Source organism: Rhipicephalus microplus, chromosome 7 (genome assembly GCF_043290135.1).
Source record: "Rhipicephalus microplus isolate Deutch F79 chromosome 7, USDA_Rmic, whole genome shotgun sequence".
Classification (NCBI taxonomy): Eukaryota; Metazoa; Arthropoda; class Arachnida; order Ixodida; family Ixodidae; genus Rhipicephalus; species Rhipicephalus microplus.
The window spans coordinates 38,055,046-38,082,294 of NC_134706.1; the positions used below are offsets into that span (position 1 = coordinate 38,055,046).

The 27,249-nt window shown below is 48.2% G+C and overlaps 2 protein-coding genes across 5 annotated transcripts in view; both read left to right on the plus strand.

Moving 5' to 3' along the window:
* Positions 1 to 27,249, plus strand: part of LOC119180381 (DNA-dependent protein kinase catalytic subunit) — a 231,258-nt gene that overhangs the window by 173,825 nt on the left and 30,184 nt on the right. For all 4 annotated transcript variants that reach the window (XM_075869063.1, XM_075869064.1, XM_075869065.1 and 1 more), the window contains 8 exons: positions 1,751 to 1,879; positions 3,416 to 3,514; positions 4,777 to 4,879; positions 7,146 to 7,242; positions 19,717 to 19,849; positions 22,633 to 22,771; positions 24,452 to 24,618; positions 26,054 to 26,195. In XM_075869063.1, coding sequence (XP_075725178.1) covers positions 1,751 to 1,879; positions 3,416 to 3,514; positions 4,777 to 4,879; positions 7,146 to 7,242; positions 19,717 to 19,849; positions 22,633 to 22,771; positions 24,452 to 24,618; positions 26,054 to 26,195 — 1,009 coding nt within the window. The remainder of the gene's footprint in view (positions 1 to 1,750; positions 1,880 to 3,415; positions 3,515 to 4,776; positions 4,880 to 7,145; positions 7,243 to 19,716; positions 19,850 to 22,632; positions 22,772 to 24,451; positions 24,619 to 26,053; positions 26,196 to 27,249) is intronic.
* On the plus strand, positions 8,710 to 11,277 carry LOC142767426 (uncharacterized). The gene has a single exon (XM_075869066.1). The coding sequence runs from the start codon at positions 9,657 to 9,659 to the stop codon at positions 11,274 to 11,276; it is 1,620 nt and encodes a 539-aa protein (XP_075725181.1). The 5' UTR covers positions 8,710 to 9,656; the 3' UTR covers position 11,277.

Sequence of the window (27,249 nt, forward strand, 5' to 3'; positions counted from 1 at the left end):
GGAATGATGGGGAGTACACGGATTTGCCTAGTCTTCGTACTTGCGGGCAGCGAATCGCACTTTTGGCTTCGTTTAGGCTGTGTTTCGGTTTTGTTTCGAAGGAAAGAATGGACCCTTTTGAACTTTGTGACCTGATTTGAAATGGTAAGCCTAAAAGAATAAGGTAATGAAGTGCAACCGCTGAAAATTTGCTGATTTTTGTTTTTTCAGAAAACAGCTTCAAGCCACACAAACACTCACGGAGCCACAAGTATGAAGATTAGACAAATCCGTTTACTTCCCATCAATCCCATGCTCGCTGAAGTGCCATGCTTTGCAGCTCCCATAGACACTAGTGCTATAATTTCCTCTAGTGTATATTTAGGAGCCTCTATGCTGCATCTCTCCAGCACCTTTTGAAATGATGCGGCTCACAGGTCACCTTTGCTACACCACTAGAACAAATGGCAAGGTGCAACGTTTTTAAACTGCTTCAAGTGGTGCAGACGAATTGGAACAGACCTTATGATGGTCCTTTTCTTGGTACGGAGGAAGGAAAATGCTTGGAAGGAGCACTGCACCATGGGAAGGAGCATTGGACCAGGTCAGGCACACACACTTCGTTTGCCCCCATTTCTCTAATAGGAGTAGGGCTTCTCTTTTTGTATTGCTAGGGCAATTATATAGACACAAGCGGCGTATTTTTGCCGTTGTCGTCGTTGTCACATCGCGGATATGTATATGTATGTATATATATAAAAAAAGACAAAGAAAATAAATCGGAAGAAAAAATTTTTAAGCAGCCAAACAAGGATTCGAACTAGCGAGATTTCTCTCTGCAGCACACTGCTCAACTCAGCCATGCGCTATGCACGTGTCAGCCTACAAACGGCGAGCTATTCGTATACATCATTTGCTGCTGGCAGTATGCAAATTTCTGTGGAGCTTGATCGTGTTTTCTGTCGCTTAGTGCTTTTGCATTTGCTTCCAGCTTGAAAACTGCTCAGCTGATGTGCACGAAAAAGTGCTCCCTTTCCATACCCACTCGTGATGTGGAAGGGAAAAAAAAATGCACACCAGGCACACCTTGGGTCAGATGCCACTGTGTGGCAAGAGACACTGAGGGGCCAGAACGCGCGCCACAATTTAAAAGGAAAATAAATATCTCGGAGTGTCGGGTTTCGCATTGTCATCACTTGCAGCACGTTGCTCAAACACAAAGGCGTAACAACTGCGACACTCATTAACTCGCTCTGGACATCGATCCACACTGCCCTGAGTGCCATGAAGAGTATTGCTCGATAGCTCGCACGCTCTGGCAATGTTCAGTGTTACAAAATGCCTCATTTAATAAACAAGAGAACTGGGAGGAAGCCCTCAGAAGCGGCGATCTCCGTAAACAACTAAGGGCTGTTGGAAAGGCCCGCGAACGGGCGGACGACCATGGTTTTCCGGCCCCAACGTGGACGCAGCACACAACTACGACTGCGTAGTTTCACGAGACCCAAATAAGGTTTGTTGACTGACTGACTGACTCGTTAATTCAAGCTTGTCCTGCGTATACATGTGCATATCTTTTCAAACATCCTCCTTTGTAATTCAGCGGTCCGATGCAAGTATCCAGCTGCTTGTCGTTCTTTGCGTGACCTTCCCAACTCTTGCTATCTCCTTCGTTTCATTGCTTCGGCCTAGCAGCGAAAGTGATTGCTTTTTACCAAAAATATTTTTTGGCACTGCATTGTGTATCCCACTTTCATTTGCAAATTCACAGGAGCATTACTTGCCGGTTTATGTGAAAGCCCGTGTCAAGAGCATTCTCGGCGAAGACGACAATCAGCAGGGCTTCCCGAGCGTCGTACGGGAGTGGATGGAGGACTCGAGCAGGAACCGCTTTTTAGAGGCAAGCCCACTAACACTGTCAATGAACTTGTGGAGTTATTGACAAAACAATTCTTTGCCATGTAACATTATGCCAGCTTTAGTTGTTTTTTTTTTCAACAATAAAGCCATCCTAGTCTACCTTGTGACATTATTGTCGTAGTAGTAGTAGTATAGTCGTATCTCAATAATTCGAACTCGAAGGAGCTTGAAAATTCGTTCAAATTAAAAGTTTGAATTAATGAAAGCTAAATGAACAGAGGGCTCACTATGCAGTGGCGCGTGTGCATTTAGCAAACACTCGAGGGGGAAGTTTCAGAAGACTTACATTTATTCACAAATCACAGGACATCCGCCGTTAATTAAAGTGATCGGTGATGCGCGTCAGCACTTGTTTGAATTTCAGCGAGTCAATTGATTTTGCGCGCAGCTTCCAAAACATTTCTACTTCGGCTTCAGCATTCTCCTGGCAAGAGAAGTTGCGCGCGGCAACGTTCAGCGCCGACACTTTCTATAGACGGCGACAACAATGACTGCGTCTCCGTTACTACCTTCTGCGCCGCAGCTGCAGCGTGGCCAGCACGTGAGGGGAAAGGGGGAGCGTCTCCACGTGGAGAGAAGTAGACCGGCATTTGAGAGAGAGGTAAAACTCTGCGACAACTTCCCTTTTGTTTTCTCTCGCTCTTCACGTCCGGCGTTTTAAAGGAGAAGGGTCTCTACGTGGCAGGGACGAAAAAGGGAGAAGCGTGACACAGGCGTGTCGCAGATCGGCATTTGAGAGAGAGCAAACATTCCACCGCAGTCTTTTCTTTTCTTTCGCACGCAGCATTGATGTGTCGGAAATATTTCCGTGGAATTAGGCGTGGTGCTGAGAGCATTTCTAGAACGCAGTATGTTCGAATTAACTGTTGCAATTGCTTGCACGTTTGAATTACAGGGCATTTTCACCCATTGGAATACACATAGCTTTGACGGGACCTCAGCGAGAGTTTTAAATAACTGGAACTTCAAATTAAGCATGTTCGAAATATTGAGATTCGACTGTAGTAGTAGTACTCATAGGAGTAGTAGTGGCAGTAATGGTAGTGGTAGTAGTGATACTGGTAGTAGTGGTAGTAGGTTTCATGCAGGTCATGTGATCAGAATGGAGAGAAAATTAAGAAATAAAACAAAGGAATGATGTTGATGACTTTCGATACAAAATAGTCCGAAAGCAGCTCGTGCATTCATTGATTGCTATAATTAGTCTTACAATAACTGTAACAAAACCAAGGGAAGGCACCTGGTTGCTTAAGATGGTGATGTAGATAACAGGAAGCCTGCATTTGGCATAATTCCACTAACGCCACCGGCAAATCTCGTTCGCTGAAACACCATTGCCTGACCCAGCAGGTCATGTGATCTCTCTTTGCCAAATCAAGATTACACATGCATATTACAAATCAAGCAGGAAATTTACGACGCCATGTGGTCTCACTAGCCATCGCATACTTAGAGCTTCACTTTTCAATAGTTTTCATAGCACAAAACTTGCCTAGTTTGTTTTGTTACTTTACAGGTAGAATGTTGCCAGGAACTTGCTCTTCTGAGCCTGTCGCAGAAGGACACTTGCCGGGCCGACTACTACATCAAGTGCCTTACAGAACAGTTTCTGGAGGTAGGAGAGAGATACGTTTCTTGAGTACTGTTAACAAACGTGGGGCCACATTTTCAGCCGTCTTTAAAGGGCTATTGATCCATTAAATTCTGGCTTCGCTCTTTTTTGCTGCAGAGTGCGACAGATAACTCATTACCGGCTTCTCATTACCCACCAGTCTCAGTTTCGATTTGAAGGAGCTTCAGAGCACCGGATCCGCATGGCTCGCAAAACCGTTCTCGAAACTGATGAATGTGGACTCTCAATTTCAATTTGATTGTCTGTGAACGCCATTTTCATTCATTATTTTAGGTAGGACATTTCCAGAGCTTCGCACTTGGCGCACCCTGAGAATCGTCTAAATTAACCGGGTTGCAGCCAAATGTGACTGAGTTAACAAAAGCTTGATGCCATTGAACAATTCATATGCTGGCCTGGACCAGAAAGCATGTCCGACTAATCTGATTTTCAAAATTTGTGAGGAACAAATGAACGAGCTTGTACTGTACTTGAATATTTCAAATAATGTATATTCAGGCCAAAACAAATTTGAATAGTCCTATTTTTGTTGGAATATTCAAAATGATCGTGTACAGTTGACTCTCGCTGATTGAAACTTGAAGGGACCTCTGAATTTTGTTTGAATTATCAATAAGTTTGAATTATGAGAAGTTCTCAGATATATGACTGTGTGTGAGGCAACATCACACATTATGATTAGGCATTGATTTTATCAGATTTAAAATTGTTTTTTAAGCAATTGTCAAACCTAACTGCACGCAATCAACAAAAAACAGAGGTGTAAGGTCCACAAGTTTATCAGCACTTCACTGCTTATCAGACCTTTTAAAGAAATGTTGAATTACCAACTGCTTCTCTGCTATATGTGCCTTCAGCACAAAGCTCTCTATACCATTTGACCAGTTGAGAAGCATCACGGTTGATCATGCATGTGCTTCGTTTCAAACATTTGTTCACTAGCAAAGCCTTTTTCCTCAAAGGTCTGAGGTGCTTACTTTTCAATTTTAGACTTTTCGGGTTATATGAACATGCAAATTTTTAAATAGTAGTGGGAAAGCAGCAGATATTTTCTGGTACGGAAGTGCAAAAAGTATGAATTAACCGAATGATGGAGTAACTTTAAGAGTCTTTCAAGTACATTGAAACAACGAGGGCCAACCAAAAAATTGAGTCTTGTTTAAATAACTGAAACTAGAAATTATCAGAGTTTGAATTATCGTGAGTCTACTGTATTTGCCCATGCTTATCTTCAACGCTTCCAGGATTGGAGCAGCCTGAGCGTCCTGACACCGGCTCTTATCGAGGGCAAGCTGGAATGCCTGCTCCCGCTCACCGACCTCACGTTGTACTTGAACCACCTCAAGCGTAAGTCACCCCGTACGTTCTCAACATGAGATGCTCGCCTAACTTCATCACATTTGTGTCGTGCACGTCATTAACAAGGTGTACAAGAAATATCCTTTGCCCATTAGTGTAGTCATTCCTCGTTATAATATTTTATTTATTTGTTTAGTTATATTATTCTCGATAGTGCCTCTCTCATCTGAAAGCATGGGAAGTACAAGGGCAATACAAAGTGTTACGATTGTGGGGTCTCGAAGTGGCAGGCGCCACGCTCTCGGAGTGAACGGACACTGTTGACACGCTCGGCGCACGTTAAAGATTAGATTTCAGTGCATGTTAAAGAATCCCAGGTGGACGAAATTTTTGGAGCCCTCCACTACAATGTCTCTTATAATCATATGGTGGTTTTGGGACATTAAACTCCAGATATCAATCAATGCTTGATTTCATTCCAGTAGTTGTCACATTTTGTTTAAGGTGAAGGTAAAGATGGTGATTTGGTTAGATTTAGATGTGTGTTATAAAGAACTGATTCGTATGAAGGAAACTGGAAAGCAGTGCTACCGTGCATTTTTAGTTATCTCAAACGTTGATATAACAAACTTGGATATAAAGAAATATTGGTTTTAACCAAGTAAATGAAATGTAGTCTTGCAAAAGATATATTGTTAGGATTATACCTTCAGTGCGAATTTTCGGATATAACAAACTTATTTTCATGTAATGTGCTATTTTGTTATAATGAGGTTTGAGTGTATTTCTAATACCGTATTCATTAAACGCATGAATACTTTACGTTTACTGATAAACATTTCGGGAACTATTCAAAAAGTTCACATTATTTGATCCACCTTGAAAAACTACTAATTTTGCACTCCAATATTCATATCCCTAATCAAGATTTAGCAAGGGCTGGCTTCTGGTCTTGTTAGTACGGCATATGTGAGGTAATTTAGCGCATATTTTTTTCAGAACTGGAGCAGGCAAATTGTACAGACACGGATGTCTTGAAAAAAATCTCTCTCGTTTCGAAAAAGAAAAAAATCTGTGCTAAATCACTTAACTTGTAGTCAGGAAGTCAACTTTCGCTCTTTTTGTTTGCTTGCTTTTTAATTCGATTAGTAGTTCGATATCTTTCCTGTGTGTGTGGCTACATTCCCAGTGGCCATTTCAATCTTGGAAAAGCAAGGAGCTGTCAACCTTGTTGTGTAACAAAGCAACAAGGTGTCAACCTTGTTGTGCAGTGTTAAAAACATTTATTGCCTTCACTTAAATTTTTTTATTGGTTTACATTACATCCATTATTTGCTCCCTTTGCATACAATTCAAAGTGGTAGAAACCTTTAGACATCATTAAACTGCAAAAAAAAAAAAACTTGGACCCAAGTGAGGAATATACAGAATATTACGAGTGCTAACTCAGAGATGACAGTCTGCGCTTGTGGTGTTCTGTACGTTTCTTGGTTCTGTCCCTGTTCTCGCAGCATGGGTCATGTGCACCGTAGTAGTTGTTCGCCGCTGCCAGTGTCCGTAACGACTATCGCGTGAAATAGGAAAAAAAAGTGAGTAAATGAGAAACACACCAAGGACACAGAGATCGAACCCCGGTCTCCTGGGTGCCAAACGAATATTCTACCGCAGAGCCACGCCGCTGCTTGAAATTTCGTTGCAAACTGGCCTCAGGCAGGCTTGATGTCTGAAGAGGAATCGCATTAATGTGAGTGATAAAGCGTTTTAGAACAGCAAAGCAACAACCAAGGGTCGCACAATGCAAATAGCGTAACAAGTGGCTCATTAAATGTTCCAATTCATTACGAGAGCTTCAGGCATAATTAGTCATCTTCGTCAGCCACTGCATGAAAAATTTGCACGAAACTCCTTCCAAGTGTGTAGCAGGTACCATGCCCCTTCCAAGAATGACGAAAAATGGCATAGTGATCGCCTCCATGTCACACATCCTGCCACTTAGTTCTTGGCCCATCCCCATTTGTGGGTGAGCGCCATCTCTATGAGGTCGTCATCATCATCACACAAAAAATTAGGACGATTTTTGGTGTAGTGGGTACCCTGCAAGTGTGCTTGTAGCAATTACCCAATGAGTGTTTAACAAAAGCTCTGAAAGGCCGCTTTTCGAGCTTTTGCTGTGACTGTGCTGCGCGTTCTGTGCAGGCCTGGCGCGTTTCTTTTTTTTTTTTTTTCGAGCATTTTGACGACATCTAAAAGCTGCGAACCATCTAGCTTATCAGAATGTCTTACTAAAGTAGAAATTTGAATGCTTATTTTACAGGTTCTGATAGTGCCGACGATTTGGTGTCAAGCTGGCACTCTAGACTTCCCAGTAACGCGGACTCTGTGCTTCTTTGGAATGAGATCATTGCCAACAGGTAGGTGTCAGTAATTTGTAGGCATGTGCGAATCTTCGAGTACTTTGAGTATTCTAATTAGTATTACATTATTCGAACTTCCTTCAAGACGAATTTATATTATTAGAAATTTCAAAGTATTCAAAATGAACAAGTGTACATATAAAGTAGAGCTGAGCAAATATTTAGCAAAATTTTGAGAGCAAAGCGAATTCGGTTATGAAAGTTTGATTGTGAATCGAATAATTCTCGAACATTTTTCAAATGATTCAAAGTGAAAGTACATAAAGAAAGTTGCAGAGGTTCTCTAAGCATATTCTGATAAGACAGCAACATTCTTTTGCCAAAGATAATGGTGAAGTACTGGAGGCTTAATGGTCTTCAGTTGCCTTATCGAGAATGGGGCAATGCAGAGGCTGAATTGTGTTTATGTACATGATTTGGGGCAACCGATGCGATGCTAATGACACTTTCGACTACCGTAGCAGAGCGTGAAAGGCAGCTTTGTTGCAATGCCAGAGTGTGATGCAGCAGCACGGCACTGTCTTTACGTATAAGCACTGAAAAATGAATGAAGGCGTGATGGCGGCAGGTTGCAAATGTGCCAGTACCGCTTAATCTTCAACAACCCTTCTGATAAGCATCTTCAGCTCACTGCTCAGCAGTTCGTGTAGCCTGGTGCAGCTAGTAATAGGTGTACGTTGTAGGGTCTGGATATGGCGAGCGAACACCACGCCCTTGGAGTGAACGGACACAGCACACGTGGTTGGTACAAACCAAATAACGTACATACATTTATTTAAGTAATTTTCAACGACAATATCATCCGCTGAATGATACATCAGTCGTAATCAGCGCACTAAGACATCCTTACACACAATCTCCATACACTCCAAAACAAACATGACAAACACACAATAACACACCCATGGCAGCGTCGACAACGCTTGACTTACCACGAGGGCCCCCAGGCGTTCAGGCCTGCGGTGCCATGCGCCGAGCACCCACGCTGGAGACAACCGTTTGCGGCAGCTGCCACGCACAGAAGAGGCTCGCTCAACTCTCACCCGCCATCAAGGCTTGCCTTCCACCAAGGGTCACTACTGGCGCTACCACTGTCACAACCATGATGATGATGACAGTGGTAATCAACGCCACCTACCACCCGGTTGTTGTAACCCGAAATGTGGCTTTTGGGCGAGGCACGTGCGCCACACGGCACAAACAACTTTACAGGGGGTGCCAGCACCCCCACATTGTGACGGTATAACACTACGTGCCGCCGTTCACACCGCCTCTTCGTGCAATACCACTAAATGCACCGTACAGACGGGCTGCCATCACGAACGTATGCAGCTCGCCTTTGCTATGGCCGTGTGCGGTTGGGAACGGCATCACAAACACTTTCATTACAGATGCGTGTGTACAATGCGGCAAGTGCCCAGGTGGTGACGGGGTCAGCTTAGTTGGCAATATGCTGCACACGAGGAACGATCAGCTTCATGTGGTTGTGAATGCTGCGTATCGACAGAGATTCAGCGATTCTTTACTTGCACGATGTGGGGATCTGAGGCGCGCCCGCGACCATTTCGCGGGCATTCCGCCACACGGCCACACCCTTTCGCTTTCCTGCTCTGTTAACACCACGTGGCGATAGATGGCGCCACGTGCGGGCACGGCGCGCGCTACTGCGCGCGCTGAGGGAGCGCTCTCTTCTCCGTGGACGGCGCCGGGTAAGCACGTGTTTTCCTTCGTCCGCGTCCCCTTTGGGAATCGCCGGACTGCAGCCTGCCTGGGGTGGCCTTGGGCATCTCGGCAGGCGTGTTTACTTGAGTGCTAGCTTCGGTAGCGTACGCTAAGCCCACAGCGGTGCCTAGTGCTTGAAGTGGTCGTACCACAACGAGCCGCACTTGCCGTAGGCCCAGCGCGTACGAGGTTTGCCCTAACACTCGCGACCGGGCCCAGTGGCCATCGTGAGAGTGCGCAGCATAGCCGTGAGGGACCTTTTCCCGACCGGCGTGTCAAAGCTCGCCATTGCCAGCTGCGACGTGCTCGCGGTTTTCCCCTTATTGTGAACGTCCGCGTGCGGGTGCTTTTGCTACCCGCGTCCCGGGAGCGGACATTGTGCTGTTGTTCGGGGTGCCGCCAGTGGCAATAAAGTGTTGTGTACTGTTACATTAGAACACTGTCTATTTGCCGCGCCGTGCTAAACGCCTTATCAGTTGAGCGCGCGGAGCGGTGCGCTATACGCGAGTAAACGGAGTAGCGGCCCTGTGGCTCGCTAAGCGTGAACCCGCGGTGATCGTCCGCTGCAGTTAGGAGCGGGGTCACCATACTGGCGCCCAACGCGGTATCAAAGGCTCATTAAGCCTTTGATTAGTCTTAGCCGAGTCAGCCCGCCTTTGCGAATCAGACTCGCCGCGTTTACCCGCGTTATGTCCGCTCCGCGTGAGTTCTGTCCGCTGACACTTTTAGCAGATACCGCATTGCTCGAGAACAGGGCCAGTGCCCCCCTTGAGCATCACAATCGCGCACCCTCACTTGTCACAAGCCCCAGTCGGGATGACACGAGGCGCTACGTATCAGCTCCCATTGGAGAGGTAGCGCGTTTTGGGTCCGGGGCCATAGCCCAACCCGAACAGTGCACAAGGACATGGACTACTACTGCTCCGTTTGGAATGCATGGTAGTTCCATGTCACAGCGCTCCGAAACGGCTCTCAGTGGAGCTTCCGGGGCGCAGATCGGCACCGCGGCCTCAGCCGTTGCCGAATTTTGCCCGCTGGCTGCTACGCAACCTAGCAGCCAAGCTCATTTCGAGCACGCGCCTGCACCGCTAGCCGCAAGCGGCCTAGCATTTTCACGTGAAGCTGCCCCAAGAGTCGGCTGTGAAAAACAGGCGCTCCCCAGAGTCGCGACGGCCGGTATCCATTTTGAAACCGCGCCGCTTATCGAGCTTGGAGACAGTTCCCCATCGCTCGCCCGCGCCGCTAATGCACCGACAGCTTCCTTTGAAGCGGGCGCACAGACGCTGCTGCAAAATGCCGCCCAAATGATTCGGGCACTCACGGGGGCAGTCCAAACGCTTTCGGCCATTCCAAAACGCCCTCATCCCGCTGTCACGTTGGCCGTTCCGACCTACAGCGGGTATGGTGATCTGCAAAGTGCACGAGATTACCTGGACTCCCTCGCACGTTATCAGAGAGCCATGGGTCTAGACGACGAGGAAGTGCTCGGACGCGTCGTCCCGGCAGCACTGACTGACACGGCGGCCAGGTGGCATCGGCTTTCCGGCCACCGAGCAGCAACCCTCGATGAGTTCCGCGCGGCCTTCCTGCGCGAATTCTTACCCGCTGACTACGAGAGTAGGATGCGGCGCGAGCTCGAGCTCCGCACACAAGCTCCTGATGAGTCGCTTCAGGAGTACGTACGCGCGATGGAAGACCTTTTTTCTATCGCTGAGCCCAGAGCCTCGAACGAGGAGCGCGTCGAACGGGTGATTAGGCAGGCACACCCGACTTTTTCGGCGTACCTGCGCGGCAGTCGCTTTCGTGATTTGGAGCAATTGGCCGTCGAGGCAAAGCGCATCCAAGGCGACATTCTCGCCGCGCGTTCCTATCACCCGCCACCGCCAGCCAGCGAGGCCCTCGAACCGCGCTGCGCGTGGGGAGGGGCCATGACCCTTTCTCAGCGGCAACAGCCCGCCGGAGCTGCCTTTGCGGCTACCCCTACAGCTGGGCGCGCGTGGGAGATAAGCGATCGAGCTTTAGATCCCTACACGTACGGGAGGCGGGCAGCCGGTGCTGCATCGCAACTCGACGCGCGCGAGCAGGGACGAAATCCGACCCAGTGCATCACCGGTGGTAACGGTCGTCAGAGCGGTTCCTTTGATCACGCGGCGAACCCACCCCGGCAGCTCGCAGCTGCTCCGTCGCGGGAAAGGGACCGCGATGGAGTGCGCTGTTTCCGCTGCCGTCAACGAGGGCACATAGCGAGGGAGTGCTCCGCGTTTGTGCCTCCTGTGAGGCAGGGAAACGGGAGCGCGGGCCGTTCGTGAAGGCACGAGCGGCCGAACCCTTGCTTCTCCCCTCTGCGTATCGGGCAAGCAGTCTTTCTGGTGCGCACGCGCCGTTTATTTCGGTCACCATTGTCGGTCGCAAATTCTCGGCGTTGCTGGACACGGGCGCAAGCGCTTCGTTGTTTGGCGAACAGGTGTTGTCCCACTTGCAGAAGCGCTCGGTGCGCTTGCGGGACAGCCGAACGACATTCACCCTCGCGAAAGGCGTGGCCCAGTCGGCGGGCGCCGCGAGGTTGACTGTCAGATGGGGAGGCCGAATGAGACGCGCGCGTTTCGTTCATCTTCCAGGGCTCAGTGTTCCTGTGATTCTCGGTCGGGACTTTCTCCTAAAAACCGGTATCGTAGTGGACATTGCGAATGGAGGCTATCGCGACGGACCTTTTTCCGAGCTAAAGCCGTTCATCAGCCCTCCGGCGCTTTCTGTTGCCTGTGCAGTCGAAGCGTCGAAACCGTGTCACGTGCAAACTTCGGGGGCAGGCCCCTGCGCTATGCACTCGTCGGCTGAAAATCCCCATCGGGATCGAGCGGCACGACACGAAGAGGCTCCGCATCCTTTGATCGCCTGTGCGACTCAATTGAATGATACACAGAAGGCTCGTTTGTCGGCACTGTTGCGCGAATACGATGAGCTCTTCACCGATCAACCCGGCTGTACCGATTTGGTGAGCCATTCGATCGAAACTGGCGACGCGCTTCCTTTGAAGTGTAACCCCAGGCCCGTCAGCCAGGCCAAGAGGCAGGTAATTGACGGCTTGCTGGACGAGATGCTCTCATCCGGCATTGTTCGCCGTTCGTCCAGCGCCTGGGCGTCTCCAATTGTGTTGGTGCCTAAGAAAGATGGCAGTCATCGCCTGTGCGTAGACTATCGCCGTCTCAACGGAGTGACTCGTAAGGATGCCTATCCGCTCCCCACGATTAGCTCCATCGTAGGAAACCTCGGCACTGCGCGGTATTTTACCACATTAGATGCCTCCAAAGGTTACCTACAGGTCCGGATGGGTAATCGTGACCAGTGTAAAACTGCGTTCACGTCCCACAGAGGGTTGTTCGAGTTTACTCGTATGCCTTTTGGTCTTTGCAATGCTCCTGCGACTTTTCAGAGACTCATGGACCGCGTCCTCGGGGAAGCAAAGTGGTCTTACTGCATGTGCTACCTCGACGACATCGTGATTTATTCACGAACCTTCGAAGAGCACTTGGCCCACATTGCCGATGTGCTCGGGAGGGTGAGAGCCGCCGGGATGACGTTAAATCCCGCAAAGGCCCAACTAGCGCAAATCCGAGTTCAGTTACTTGGCTTCACGCTGGGCGAAGGCTCCATTGAGCCAGATCGGGAGAAACTTCGAGTAATCCTCGATTTCCCCGCGCCCAAGGACGTACGCGGCCTGCGCCGCTTTCTCGGAATGGCCAATTTTTACCGGTCGTTCATTCCGTCCTGTGCCCGAGTGCAGGCGTCCTTGACCAAGCTCCTGGGTAAGTCAGCTGAGTGGCGATGGGGACCTGAGCAGCAAGAGGCGTTTTGCCGTCTGTCTAGCGCCATTGCGGAGACAGCGCAGCTCAAGCTCCCTGACCTGACCAGACCGTTTGTTGTCCAGACTGACGCAAGCGATCTGGGATTAGGAGCAGTTCTCCTACAGGAATACGATGGTGTGTTGCAGCCGCTGGCCTTTGCCAGCCGCTCGTTGATACCCGCGGAAAGGAATTATTCCGTGACCGAGAGGGAGTGTCTCGCCATCATGTTTGCACTGCGGAAGTTTGATGTCTACCTGGATGGGACGAAATTTGTGGTGCAAACAGATCACAGCGCGCTTAGCTGGCTGATGCGGCTCCGTGAGCCTGCAGGCAGGCTAGCGCGCTGGGCTCTCCTAATACAGCATTATGACTTTTCAGTGCAGTATCGGAAGGGGAGCACTAACGTGGTAGCTGACGCACTATCTCGTGCCCCAGTGTCGACCAGGAGCCTGGATCCCGGTGCGACAACCGCTAGCGGTGCCTTTGCGCAAGCAAGCGGCGCGGGCGAAACGGCGGCGGAGCCGCCGAGTGGAGAAAAGGGTGAGTGCGGCGACGAGCAAACCCTTTCCACGGGCCAGGCAAGCAGCGCGCCGCGAAGCGGGCGAGAGGGGGAGCGAAAGGGAAGCGAACTCGTGACGCCAATGCGAGCGGAGGCGATGGCTGCAGTCCTGAGTGGGAACGATACCAAGCTCCCCTTTGGGAGAATGGGAATCGCTTTCAGCAGACAAGAGTTACTGAAGGCCCAGCAAGATGATCCGTTTTGTCGCGAGTTGAGCGACGGTCTCAGGGAGACGGAGCGCCGAGACGCTGCTGGTAGTGCGGCGGGCGCATGGGGACGGGAACCGGCGTGTGTCGCTGGGTCCCCCGCGGATACATACTTGCTGGACCATGATGGACTCCTGCTGAAATACATAGCCACCGATGAGGAGTGAGTGGACCCGTTTAAGGTGGTTGTGCCTAAAAGTCTGAGAGGCGCACTGTTGCGAGCCTCTCACGACGAGCCCATTGCCGGTCACCTGAGTGGCTCTAAAGTTTTTGCGAAACTGAGCAAGGTTGTGACTTGGCTTGGCATGAAGCGTGACATTTGTCGCTATTGCCGTTCCTGCCACGTCTGTCAAACGGTGAAATCAAGGGGTGGCAAGCCGCCCGGCTTGATGAAACCGATTGTCAGTGAGCGTCCGTGGCAAGTAGCCACCTGCGATCTAATGGGGCCGTTCCCCAGGAGTAAGCAGGGGTTCATACATCTGATGGTAGTCGTTGATCATTTTTCCAAATGGGTGGAGCTGTTTCCGCTGCGGAAAGTGACAGCGCGAGCGGTGCTAGAAAGGCTACAGGAAGTGTTTTGTCGGTTCGGCTTTCCGAAAAGATTGATCACGGACAATGCGTCGTATTTCACCGCTCGGGTGTTTGGTAATACGTGCCGTTCCCTAGGAATAGATCACTGCACCACTTCGCCCTACCATCCCCAGTCCAATTTGACGGAGCGAACCAATCGTACGCTCAAACCGATGTTGGCGGCCTTTGCCGAAAGTCAAAGGGACTGGGCAGACCATTTGAGTGAACTCGCGTTTGCAATCCGAACCTCCGAGAGTCGCTCTACTGGTTTCTCTCCCGCCTTCCTTAATTTCGGAAGGGAGTTGGTAAATCCGGTGACCAGTGTCATGCAATGCCAGCTCGGAGACGAGGAAGAACCGGCAGACTGTTCTGCTTACGCTTCCACGCTTCGGGACAGGCTTGGTCGAGCTCTCAGTAGAGCGAGGCAAAGTTTGGCATCGGCCAGGGCCGAGCAAAAGGCCCAGTACGACCGAAAACGTCGCCACCTTTCATTTAAGGTGGGTGACCTCGTCCTGAAGCGCAACCACGCTCTTAGCGACGCGAGCAAGGGTTTCTCAACTTCGCTCGCTCCAAAGTGGCTTGGTCCGTACCGAGTGGAAAAAGCTTGGACTCCACTCGCGTACTTGCTGAAAGACCCGCTTTCGGGAAAACTCAGCCGTGCCCATATCGCAGACCTGAAAGCCTTTGCGTCAAGGTCTGACGAGCCAGCGCCCAGTGGCTCTTCGCGCAAGCAACGGCGCACACCCGGCGCGGCGGACCGCATTCGGACCACGCACCGGTATAATCTGAGGAAGCGGTCACCTTAGTGATTTCGCGCCGGACGGCGGGCTTATTTCCGCAACCGAAGGCCCTCAGTTTTACTTTCTAGTCTCAGTTAGCTAACTTCTCTACAGCCAGTGCTAGCAAAGAAGTCTGTTCCGCCCAGTTACTGCTGCTGATTGTCATTTGAGTGTTGTTGTTTACTTGATGTTTTCCAGTGTTTTCTTTTTTTTCTTCTCGCTGGAGGAGGGGATTGTGAATTGGTGCTTTAGCGTGGGGAGAGGGACAAATGACACTCTGCGCTTCCCTTGCGGTGCGCGTTTGGAGAGACTCGACCATCGGAGGTGTGTGTGCATGTGTGTGTGCGTGTGGCGACAACTTAGGAAGTCACCGACCCCTACACCACTTTGGACTCCGGAGGTGATCGGAGACCTGCACGAGGCTCCTGCACGAGGCCAGCTGTCGCAGACGCTGTGCACGACGCGACTGACGCCGCAAAACGCCTCGCAGCCAATGGATTTGGCAAGCAGAAGGGCCGGCTGTCGCAGCGAGGTCCATCCGAACCTCCACCGAGGCGGCGTTCGTCGGACTCGCAGGGCTGTCGTCAACATCAACCAGACGAAGGTGAGCCCGTTCCTCGCATGAAGGCCTCAACCAGAACCCTCCCCTTGAACTCTCGCACCCACGCAATCACCCAAGTCAGACATTACGTGACGCTGCCCCTTCGAGCCGTGAACGCGCTCTTGCGTGAGCATCATGAACTCCCGTTACCCCTCTTCCGCGGAGCCATTGTATTTGTCAAGTGTATTCTTGTGCTGTTTTATTTTTTTTCTTCAGCAGCAGTTGCAGAGCGAGGCTGAGGCTAGCTGTTGCCCATTGCATGACGCCTTTGCATGCATGGGCGACGACCGGCTGCCTTTGCAGACCGGTATATAGGGTGAATTAAGGAGAGGAGGATGTGGGGATCTGAGGCGCGCCCGCGACCATTTCGCGGGCATTCCGCCACACGGCCACACCCTTTCGCTTTCCTGCTCTGTTAACACCACGTGGCGATAGATGGCGCCACGTGCGGGCACGGCGCGCGCTACTGCGCGCGCTGAGGGAGCGCTCTCTTCTCCGTGGACGGCGCCGGGTAAGCACGTGTTTTCCTTCGTCCGCGTCCCCTTTGGGAATCGCCGGACTGCAGCCTGCCTGGGGTGGCCTTGGGCATCTCGGCAGGCGTGTTTACTTGAGTGCTAGCTTCGGTAGCGTACGCTAAGCCCACAGCGGTGCCTAGTGCTTGAAGTGGTCGTACCACAACGAGCCGCACTTGCCGTAGGCCCAGCGCGTACGAGGTTTGCCCTAACACTCGCGACCGGGCCCAGTGGCCATCGTGAGAGTGCGCAGCATAGCCGTGAGGGACCTTTTCCCGACCGGCGTGTCAAAGCTCGCCATTGCCAGCTGCGACGTGCTCGCGGTTTTCCCCTTATTGTGAACGTCCGCGTGCGGGTGCCTTTGCTACCCGCGTCTTGGGAGCGGACGTTGTGCTATTGTTCGGGGTGCCGCCAGAGGCAATAAAGTGTTGTGTACTTTTGCATTAGAACACTGTCTATTTGCCGCGCCTCGCCAAACGCCTTATTAGTTGAGCGCGCGCGGAGCGGTGCGCTACACGCGAGTAAACGGAGTAGCGGCCCTGTGGCTCGCTAAGCGTGAACCCGCGGTGATCGTCCGCTGCAGTTAGGAGCGGGGTCACCATAACATACATAAGAGATAAAGTTTATCATCAATCCAGTTTTAGGCACACGGCAGGCCCAACGCGTCTTGGTGGCTTTCAGCTGCCGTCACCAGTAGCGAACACAAAACTCGTAGACTCTGAAGGGCCTACCGGCGGCCCTGTTGCCGTCGTTTAGTGCATGATCTATCACTTACAACTTGAAGCAGCCGTGTAGCTCCAGTATCACCCCATAACGTGCCAAGATTACCAACACAGCATACAAAACACGCCGCAACACGCACTGGCCACTTCGGCTTGGTTTAAATTGGATTGAATCTGCATGCAATAGTATACTTGATGGCGCCAGATGGCGCGCGCTATCATTATCAGTGGCTGGAACGAGCAGACGACATTATTGCAGCAGTTTTCGGGGGTGCGATAATTACAGTCAAACCCGGGTATATCGAACTCGCCAAAAAACGTTTATTAGTTTGATATGTAGCATAATTCAATATAGGCTCAGTATAGGTTTTGACACAAAGGCACATTACAAACTAGAAGAAAAGTACTTTATTAATATGGTGGCTTACTTGCGTGCCCTGCTGTGGAACAAAATAGTCCCGGATTTTTTTCTGTGTCAACGACTTCGCTGCCTGCGACAGCACGCACGCCTCCACATTGTTCAATGATTCGGAGCAGCTGAGGCCGCAACCTTCCACATTGAAGCAATAGCGCCGGACCAACGCAAGTGCACTAATCACTTCGGAGGATGTAGGCAATGGGCCGTCGTCGATTTCCATATTGCTGTCGCTTTGGCTCGTGGTCGGCACGACGTATGCAATGTGATCCTCATCCTGTAATTGGCCCATGATGGGGACATCATCGTCCGCACTGACGAACTCGTCGAATGTCGATCCGTCGATAGCACCTGGGAACTATGCCAGCTCGTTCCAAACTTCGGCGGAAACACCTGCGGTGTTTTCAGTGCTGTCAGAATTCGGGGTGTCATCACCAGGCATGCAGAAGCCAGCATGCCTAAAACAGTTCTGGATCGTCTCCTTCTTGACATCTGCCCACGATCTACTCAACGTAGAAATAGCTCCGAGCAAGTCTATCTTAAGCTCCCTGCCGACACAAAGGTTCTGCAGCAGCCTCTCCACCAGGCGCTTCCGATAGCCGGCTTTCATTGCACGTATAACGCCTTGATCCAGTGGTTGCAATACAGTTTGGGGGCAAAAACGCAGCTTGATGTTGCTGAAGGTCATACTGCAGTGGTGCGATGAACAGTTGTCTACGAGCAGGCACACCTTGCGATTTTCGCCTACCAAATCATCATTCCACGACGACAGCCATCTGCTGAAAAGCTCCCTGGTCATCCACGTTTTTGAGTTTGCTCGGTAGGTAACTGGAAGCGACAGCGCATTTCGAAAACACCGCTGTGCCGTGCTTTTCCCGATAACCGGAGGTCGAAGCTTTTGTGATCCGTCTAAATTAGCTGCCAACAGCACGGACACACGAGCTTTGTTGGCCTTGCCGCCGCTTCTCTTGTCGCCACGACACGCAAGTGTCTTGTTTGGCAACATTTGCAAAAATAAAGCAGTTTCATCCGCATTGAAGATATCTTGGGCTCTATATCTTGCTGTGATATCTCGCCAGTTTTCCTCGAGCCATTTTTCTCTGCTGGCCAGGTCCGCCGCTCTGCTTTCACCTGTAACAGCTTTGCCAACGATGTCGTGCCATTCTTTGAACGCTGAAGCCAGCCTGAACCACCTTGGAAATCATTCTTGCCAAGCAGAAAAGCAAGGTCCTTGGCTTTCTGCTCGAAAGCCAAGGACACCGGGACACCGGGATGTTTCGCGACCGAACGTCCACAAACCACTTGTAAGCGGCCGCTTAAACATCTTCGTACACAGCAGCGCGCACACGTCGGGTGCCACGGGCACCTGGCCTTTTGTCCGACTTGGCCCTGATGTCTGCCTTGTTCTTCAGGATAGTACTCAAGGTGCTTCTTGGAATTTTGTCCGCGGCGGCGACGTCGGACTTCTTTTCACCACGCTCAACCCGATTGATGATTTCGAGTTTCGCGGCGAACGGCAAATTTTGCCTCTTTGCGCAAGCCATGATGACAGCGTGCCAATACAGTTCACAGAGCACCAACAGGCAACACCACAGAACACGCTGAATCGGCAGCAGCAGGCACACAAGCATAAAGAAAGAAAAAATGGCACTCACTTCTACCGCCTTCGCGCCTCGGAGAAAGCACGACGGCCTCTGATTAGTTGTAAGCGCGGTGAGCTGGCCAGGATCATTTCTTGGAGGGGAGTGTTCACCCGCGCACAACCGGGTCTAAGCAACTTTTTCTAGGGTGGCGCCGGCAGTTTTCCCCGCCAGTGCGAGGGAAAGCCAACTTGCTGGGGCACTTTTGAGGCACATGGAGTTTGATATATCACTTGTCGTTGCTATTTTCGTTCGATAAAACAGTAACTTTTGCTATATATTCTCAATGTAAACTTACCCTGTTTAGGAATTGTTCGATATACGGGAGAATTTGATATAAACGGGTTCGATATAGTCGGGCTCGACTGTACTCGAGGAAAAAAAGAAATTGTATTTTTCTTGGGGGATGTGGAGGGTGCGAGAATTATGCGAGTGCGAGGATTACGCAAGTAAATACGGTAAATGCATGTTTTTGGACGATTTCCCATTCTCTAGGGATTTCGAAAAAATGGTCGTTGACTGTATATGTACCTTCTGACAGTTCGAATAGTTCGAATAGTAAACGTGACACGAATACTTGTTGACATGAGTTCTTTCGATGATGTGAGAATACACAGTAGTACTTGCGGGCCTGCAGCGCTACATTGCGCTTGATATGTCTGTAGTAAAAGGAAGCATATGTCAACATACCCATGCGACGGAACCGTACTCTTGCATAAAATTTTGAACATGGTTTTATAATTATATGATATGCCTGTGTTAACTCTAGCACATCGAGGTTCTGTATAACCTCTCTTCAGACCGTCTTTTCACCAGATTTGCCATTTGTTTGCGTTTCGTTGGCACCGTAACGTGAACACTGTCAGTTTTCATGTCTGTTTTCATTCCTTGCTTGCGTGTCAGGTGCTTTTTCGTGAAATCGCTCAAGCATCCAGTTCCCAAGGAGAAGGCGCTGCTCCTGAACGCCTTTGCCAATGCTATGCTACAGCAGGAGAATGTCCCATCTGCGCTCAGGGCCGTTGTCGAAATCGAACAGGTACGGGCGGCTGCTCGTGAAGCTCGCCTCTTTATTTTTGCTTCACAAAGCACCAGTTGAACATAGGGCTGCTTGCTCAGCTCCTAAATGCCACATGGCAGCGGATAAACAGCATTACTTAATCAATAAACCGCATGCATTTTTGGCAAAGCTATAGACTGGTGTAGCATTTGTACAACTGCATGTACTGGATGAGAGGCATCTAGGGTTGAGCAACATTAAAGTAATTTTGTTCAGCTGCCTTGAGTTTATGTTGCTATAAAGGGGTACTGACACTAAAACTCTCAGTTGTCATTTGCTTGTGTGTGTCAAATGAAAGGCAAAGCCTTTAAAGGGCCAGTAAACTACGTCGAGGTTCAAAAGTTGTTATAAAAAAAATATATTCACTTTTGCTTTGTGAACAGGCTGCCGGAAGAATTCCGCGAATATGTGCTATAATAAAGAAGTTACAGGTGCTAGAACATCAGTTTTGGCTGATTTCAAAGTTTCGCACGGCTTCGCCACCCGTCTCCCTCACAGGCAGGGAAAGACGTAGCTCGTTGTTGTGACTGGCTTAGACCAATCGACGAGCTGTGTGCTAGGTCAAGCCACCAATCAATGATTTCGCGTCACTCGACGTGAAAGGAAAAATTGGTCAGGCGCAGGAAAGGAGCACGGGAATCGTTTTTCGAAATGGAGGCTCTGCACGACGCGCAGCGCTGTAATATTAGGAAAACGTGATCGCCATGCTCTACTTTACGAATTTCTGAGCTTCTTTAGGGGTGTTATAAAGAAGTCAGAGCTTGTTGAGTGGCCCCTTTAGAGCCTAGGAAATGTGATGGTTAGCGTTAGTGTACCATTTAAAGGTTACAACGGCATGTTTAAAGCTAGTTTCAGTTCCTACTGTACCCTAATTCACGATGTCATTAGCTTCTTGTCACATGCTCATGCAAGATATGATATTTTTGTGACCACTCCACAGTGTGGCCCCATTGGTGACGTACAGGTGGCCATTTTGGAAGTTTTGTGGTACCTGACGTCGCCACAACTAGCCAGGCTAGCGTCACCAGAAGTAGTTCTATAGCCTGACCTCGAGCTAGTGTCGATGTCGGAAGGTGTGCCATGGAAAAACTGACTTTAATACCCGAATAAAACATCTTATTGGCATGCTTAGAGCCGTCTCTTTATGCGGGGGATACGTAGGGCAAAGTAAATGCACCTCCGAAAAGTGGTGTCAGTACCCCTTTAATGTAGTTTTTGCTCTAAAGCTTACAAAAACCCTGCAACACTTTTTCACATGGTAGGCTTGTGCGAATATTTGAATACTTTGAATATTCAAACAAATAAAGTAGTATTCGATTTCACTTTGAATTGAATTGAAAATTTCGAATTATTCGAAACAAACGAATAAATGCATACAAGTCCGCATGTGTTACCCTGTAAAGGTGGTCTCACTGTTGTGGAGTTGTGCTAAACTATGAAAACACCCATCCAGAAGAAATTTGCACGCCGCAAAGCTCCACATCAAAGTTATATGAGGATATCACCATTGCTTCGATTGATTTTTTAAGTTTAAAAGCTTGATGATATGGCTACTCATATGCTCTAAGTAAAGTAAATGTTAAAAAATAACATTTTACAAGTTATCACTTGCATTCTAGCGAAAGATGAATTCTGCTACTATTCAAAGTAGTTTCCACTTTTTTTTATGTGAAAAACTTGTATTTGATCAGGCCTTGCCTCAGGTTTTTTAAAATATTATGCAGGTTTGTTAGGCCATGACAAATATGCCCACTTTTTTTTATAATATGCGATATATAAGCTAGTTCAATTCAATGTGAAATATTTGACAAAATCACTATTCGCCTCGAATTCGCTTTGAACCTAAAATTACTATTCACACAAGCCTACCAATTAATCTTCTCGTAGCTTCATTTGAAAAGTTTATTGTAGTAGGGCTGAAAGACAGATGAGTTGTAACCTGTTCATCATTGGGTAGTTAGTGCACAAGTGGACGAAACGCCAAGGAAAAAGATGAGACAAGGGCTGGATTGACTTCTCCTGTCTTCATAATGTTCAGTTTTTTCTGTCTTCTTTTTTTGCATTTTGCTTGTCTGTACAGTACCCAATCACGGTTTATTGGCTCACAAATTGTCAGACACAAAATTTTTTATAATCCGTCAAGTATGAGATGAGTAAAGTTACAGACATTGGTTGTGCACTTAGTTAAACGCTTACTGTCTTCTTTCGAACCAGCCTGCGCACTGAAAGCTACGCGGGGGAAAGGGTAGATGACAAAGAAGCGAGAAGCTAAGTTCATCCTTCCGAGTGTTATTACCTGGAGCACTTTCTTATCTTTCTTTTTTTCTTTGAGTGTGCTGTTCACTTTTAGGATGATTGCGAGCAAGCTTGCAGGGCTCGTCGCGGCTTTCTACAGCGGCTGTGAATACTTTGAAGCTCACACTGCTCAAATCGGTCGATGGTCACCAACTTTGTGTTAATGGTGCAGTCATTTGGGTTTTCGGCATCGTTTGTCTGAAGATGAGCCAGCGATTTCCAGCTTGCCTTGAGGATTGATGGTGAATTCAAGGTCGCGTGCTGTGCTCTACATTTTGGCTTGCATGTTCTCTGAAGCCACAGCTACCGATTGGCAGCATTTGCTAGCCACGCTGAGAAGGTGTTGCAGAACCCCTTCAGATCAGTTTCTTTTGTCTGCTGTGGCAGAGCAACGAGATTTCGCACTCTCGAGTAATTTGGCGTGTTCGGCATTCCTGCTTGAAACACACTCGTTTGCTATTGCGCAGATGAGGCTTTCGGGACAGCTTGGGGACTGGGCAGACTGGCGTTACGTGGAAACGTACTGTGCCATGCTCAGGAGGGCCTCGGAGAATGAGCCCCTGCCCAAGCAGATTGCTGCGCACATGCGTATGCTTGACAAAGTCGGTGAGTTCCCAAAAAATGGCTAAGGTCGTATTGGAGGAAGGGGAATTTTAAGGGCTCGTTTTCTCTTTTTTTAGACTCAACATTAATTTGAACTAACAGACAATAAAGCAAGAGAAAGTGTAAGAGATGTCATATTGTTATCACGACGTAAACATGAAGAAAGCAAAGCGGACAGAAAGATAACTTGCTTTTGAAAGAGACCAACGGCCTTCTGTTAGTTGGACAAGGGGATGGCTGTCGCTGTAGCAACGCTGTTGGAGCCTCGGTCACATTATTCGAAGGTCTCAGATTCAGTGCCTCCCAACAGCAAGTTATCTTTACGTTTACTTTACTCTTCACATTTACAATATAATTACTACAAAATAACATTCCTCGTAGTTTCCTTGGCTTTTTTGTCTGCTAATTCTAAATAAGTTCATATTTGTTAGTTTGTTCTCTGTGCTTGTTCTGCTTTTTCGATGATTTGTGATGTTGCCTCTGTTGTGTCCCCTCTAGACTGCATGGGGTCAAGCTGAAGCCCTATTCAGCCATGAGCTCATGTTTAAAAGAATCAGGCAAAAAACAATTCATTATATTGAAGGGTTTCTTTTCTTTCTTTTCTTTTTTTTGCATGCTGAAATGTTTCAGTTCGTTTTAAGTTGACTGAAACGTCTTTTCTGTTTTTGTTACATTTATAGTGGTTTTGTTAAAGCTGATGCAACAACTGGTGGGATATTATCAGCAGTAGCAGTAGTAGTAGTAGTAGTAGTAGTAGTAGTAGTAGTAGTAGTAGTAGTAGTAGTAGTAGTAGTAGTAGCAACTATGGGAGTTTATTAGCGGTTGTTAGTATTGTACCTTCAGTGGTACATTTTTAACAATACTGAAGATAACAAAATTCTGTAAGATGCAGCTTCGTTTCGATTGGATTCAACTTTATAGCACTGATACAGCACTAGTTGTCGAGAGTAACTAAAGGACGACGTGATGTTTGGCTGGGCCAACTACTAAGTGCCCGGCACGGTTTATACATATATGCGAATTTTTAACCAGATAGTAGCGCCCTTTGTTGATAGCTCAGTGTAAATGACACCCCTTAGGATTAATATAACAAAATGCAACACTACATCTTCTTAAAAGTGTGGCGGTTTGGGCTAGTTGGTATGACATGACGGTTGATATAGCGTGAGAACAGAACGACGACAAAGGGACAACAAGGAGACCAGCACTACATTTACGTTTTCCAGATTCACAAATTCAGTCGTTCAAACGTGTATTTCACATGTTTGGTGGCTTTTTCATTTTTCATATGAATGCAATTGTTAGCAGATACCTTGTCAGTGTTCTTTTCTCTCTAACATCCTTTCATGATCTGTCTGTCTGTGTGTGTGTGTGTGTGTGTGTGTGTGTGTGTGTGTGTGTGTGTGTATGTGTGTGTGTGTGTGTGTGTGTGTGTGTGTGTGCGTGCATGCATGCGTGCGTGCACGCATGCGTGCTTCCTTTTTACTGAATAAAGCTTTGGTCATAAGTCGGAACTTGGCCTGTCTCTGTCATTGTCCTGTGCCTCGCACTGCTTCCTGTTTCCTTGAATATCTACCGACTTGCCCAAACAAGCAGTCTAGTGATGTCCTCCAACTCCTCTGATTAAAAAAAAAACCATCGTGATTGCCCGAGAGCTCGACTCACCGACATTTGCCTCCACAGATGCAGCCGCTGATGACATGGCGCTCGACGTTGTGCACAGCACGAAGTACAAGATGCTGAAGGGGTGGCTGATGGCGGGGCTCTCAAAGGTCTTGAGGGCTGGCGGACAGATGACAGCTGACCAGAAGGCAGCACTAAAGCTCTCCGGCAGCGAGAAGCAGCCTGTCGTGAGTACTTTCGTACACATCCTAAGCTGCATTCTGTGCTAGTGTGCCGTGTGGGATACATGCGGCACAAAGAATACACGGCAGTGCTGTCCTTCATCCACGCAACTGTTCGGAGGCTGCGATGTCGGCAATGTTTGCTTGAGTGTTATTCAGACACTTGCCACTGCCACTTGTGCTCTGTAGCATATAGCGGGTGTTTATGAAACAAAGAAACGTCTTTAAAGCCCGCAAGTACAGTGGGTGAATTGTCAGTGGTCGTGGAATTATATCATTAGGGCTGATATGAGAGAGAGAAAATAGAATCGGAGAAAGGCAGGGAGGTCAACCAGAATTGTAGCGTCCGGAATCGTTGCTACCCTACACCAAGGGGAGGGGTGAAGAGAAAGAAAGAGAAGAGCAGGACATGAAAAAAAAAACTGTACTACTCCAGCTCTGGGTTGATATGGTGTAGCCCTAGATGTTTGAACATGTGTTTTGAGGGGGGACGAGAGCTGCACAGTTGCTCAATAAAATGAAGCTGAATATCATTTTGAAAGTGTTCATACAAAAACAGGCAGAAAACCAGTGCACTAAAGTTGTCGTTTATGTAAGTAGCTTGTCGAACCCTCAGCCATCATTGCCAGCTTTTTCCTATTACGTTATTGTGGTAGGAAGAACTATACACTGAATTAATTCATTAAGGCACAATCTTTATATCTCATGGGTTGAAAAATCTGGTGTCCGATGGTGACCACCATTGGCATGAACAAAAATGGCATCGAAAGTCACAGAACCGACTGGTGATGCCATATGATGACATTATGTGACATCCCAATGACATCGCGCTATGATGCTATCGATGACAACATGCTACAGCATCATGTGATGGCGGCATCAGGTGACATTATTGCTTGGTCAATAATGGAACAGAGGTAATGCAACACCAGATGAAGCGTAAGAAACTTCAAAAGGTGATTTGAGAAGGGAAGTGGGATCTTGAAAGGAACTGGTGATATGAAAGTAAATTTATCAGTCTCGAAAAAATTGAATTGCTGCACAAACTTGAAGAAAAAAACAAGATAGACAGGAAAGAGCGCAGATTCGGTAGAACTGCGCTCTTTCTTGTCTATCTTGTTTTTTTCTTCAAGTTTGTGCAGCAATTCAATTTTTTCAAGTATGAACCAACTAGTCTGCAAAAAAGTATTGCTTTTATCAGTCTCCTAAGTGCGTACGCTTTTGCCTGTGCAATTCTTAGCATTAGCTAAAGCAACTTTCAATTTAGTTACCAGTCAACCGACAACACGTTAGGTATCTTTGACTTATGAGAACATATGTGACACCTCTGTGTGTATCAACAAGCTTGGGCAATCGCACTGCAGTGAGACATTTGCAGTGCACTTTTGAAAAGCTGACTGTTGTTATTGAAGCAGGAAATGATCGTGCTGCATTACTGCAGACGATGCGGTCAGTCTGCGACGAAGCACTCCATCAACATCTCGCCGCCATCGCCGTGGAAGAGGTATCGCCGGAGTTGAAAGCCGACGCACACATGAGCCTGGCCATATTCTGCAGCAGCATCTTGCAGGCAGAGAAAACTGGTACGTGTGCCCGCTCCTGTGTCACAGTGAGTTCTGGTGGTGTTCTGTTACCTGTCAAAGTTGTATAACATGTATGTTTTAGTTTTATTTTTGTTTATTTTCTTCAATTTCGATGAATAGCACATCTCACCTGTGTAAAATAAGTCTAGTGTTTGAGTTTTATGTATGCTTTTATGTTCGTAAATGTCGTCCTTGTGCTGCTGCTGCCGTATGGGTGGCATGACCCACTCAGGAAATTTTGTCCTTTAGCGGTGTCTCCTTGGGCAATATCAGAGGTGTTCCGAATAAACTAACCAAGAAAGAAAGATGAAGTCAGGGGTTTTATTTAAGTTATTCTATTTCGACATACTGCTATTTTGAAGGGGATATCACAGGAGCGGATAGCGTCGCGTACTGGCACTGCAAAACAAATCACTATTCTCTGAGTTGAATCAATATGCAACACGAGTTCAGCGACTGATAATGATCTAACATGAATGAGTAAAGAATTCCACAGGTCAACAGTGTGGACAAAAAAATTTGTACCCGAATTTATCAGTGCACGCCTTCTATGGTACTAGGACAGGTTTTTTTTAATAACAGTGCAAGAGAAGTACTCACAGCAGGGAAAAGCGCAGTAAAAGCTGGTTAGTTTGAATTTGAAAAGCACCACAAAATTGTTCGTAATGAGCGAAGTTCGAATTGGGGAGAAGGCGCTAAAATGAACAGGTGTCGCACCACACTGCGCAGGAAGAACCTAAAGCCACCTCTGGACGCGTTTATGTGAATTGGATGACAGTACACATTTGTGGCAGGTGAGTTTCTAAGTTAAGTTCGTCGAGCTCTAACAGCAAACAAAATTAATTGATCAGATATGCAAAAAACGAGCAGCAACATGCATTTGTATGAGTAGCGAGTCTAATGTCAAAATATATGATGCCACCCATGCTGCAAAGCACATTCACTTAAATGGCAGAGTTAGCAGAGTTAATACAATCAAAATTGAGTCATCAGTCATTTGCATTTGTTTGCACTTCTGTGAGGACTCCATGAGCGCTGTTGGCAGCTTGCCCAA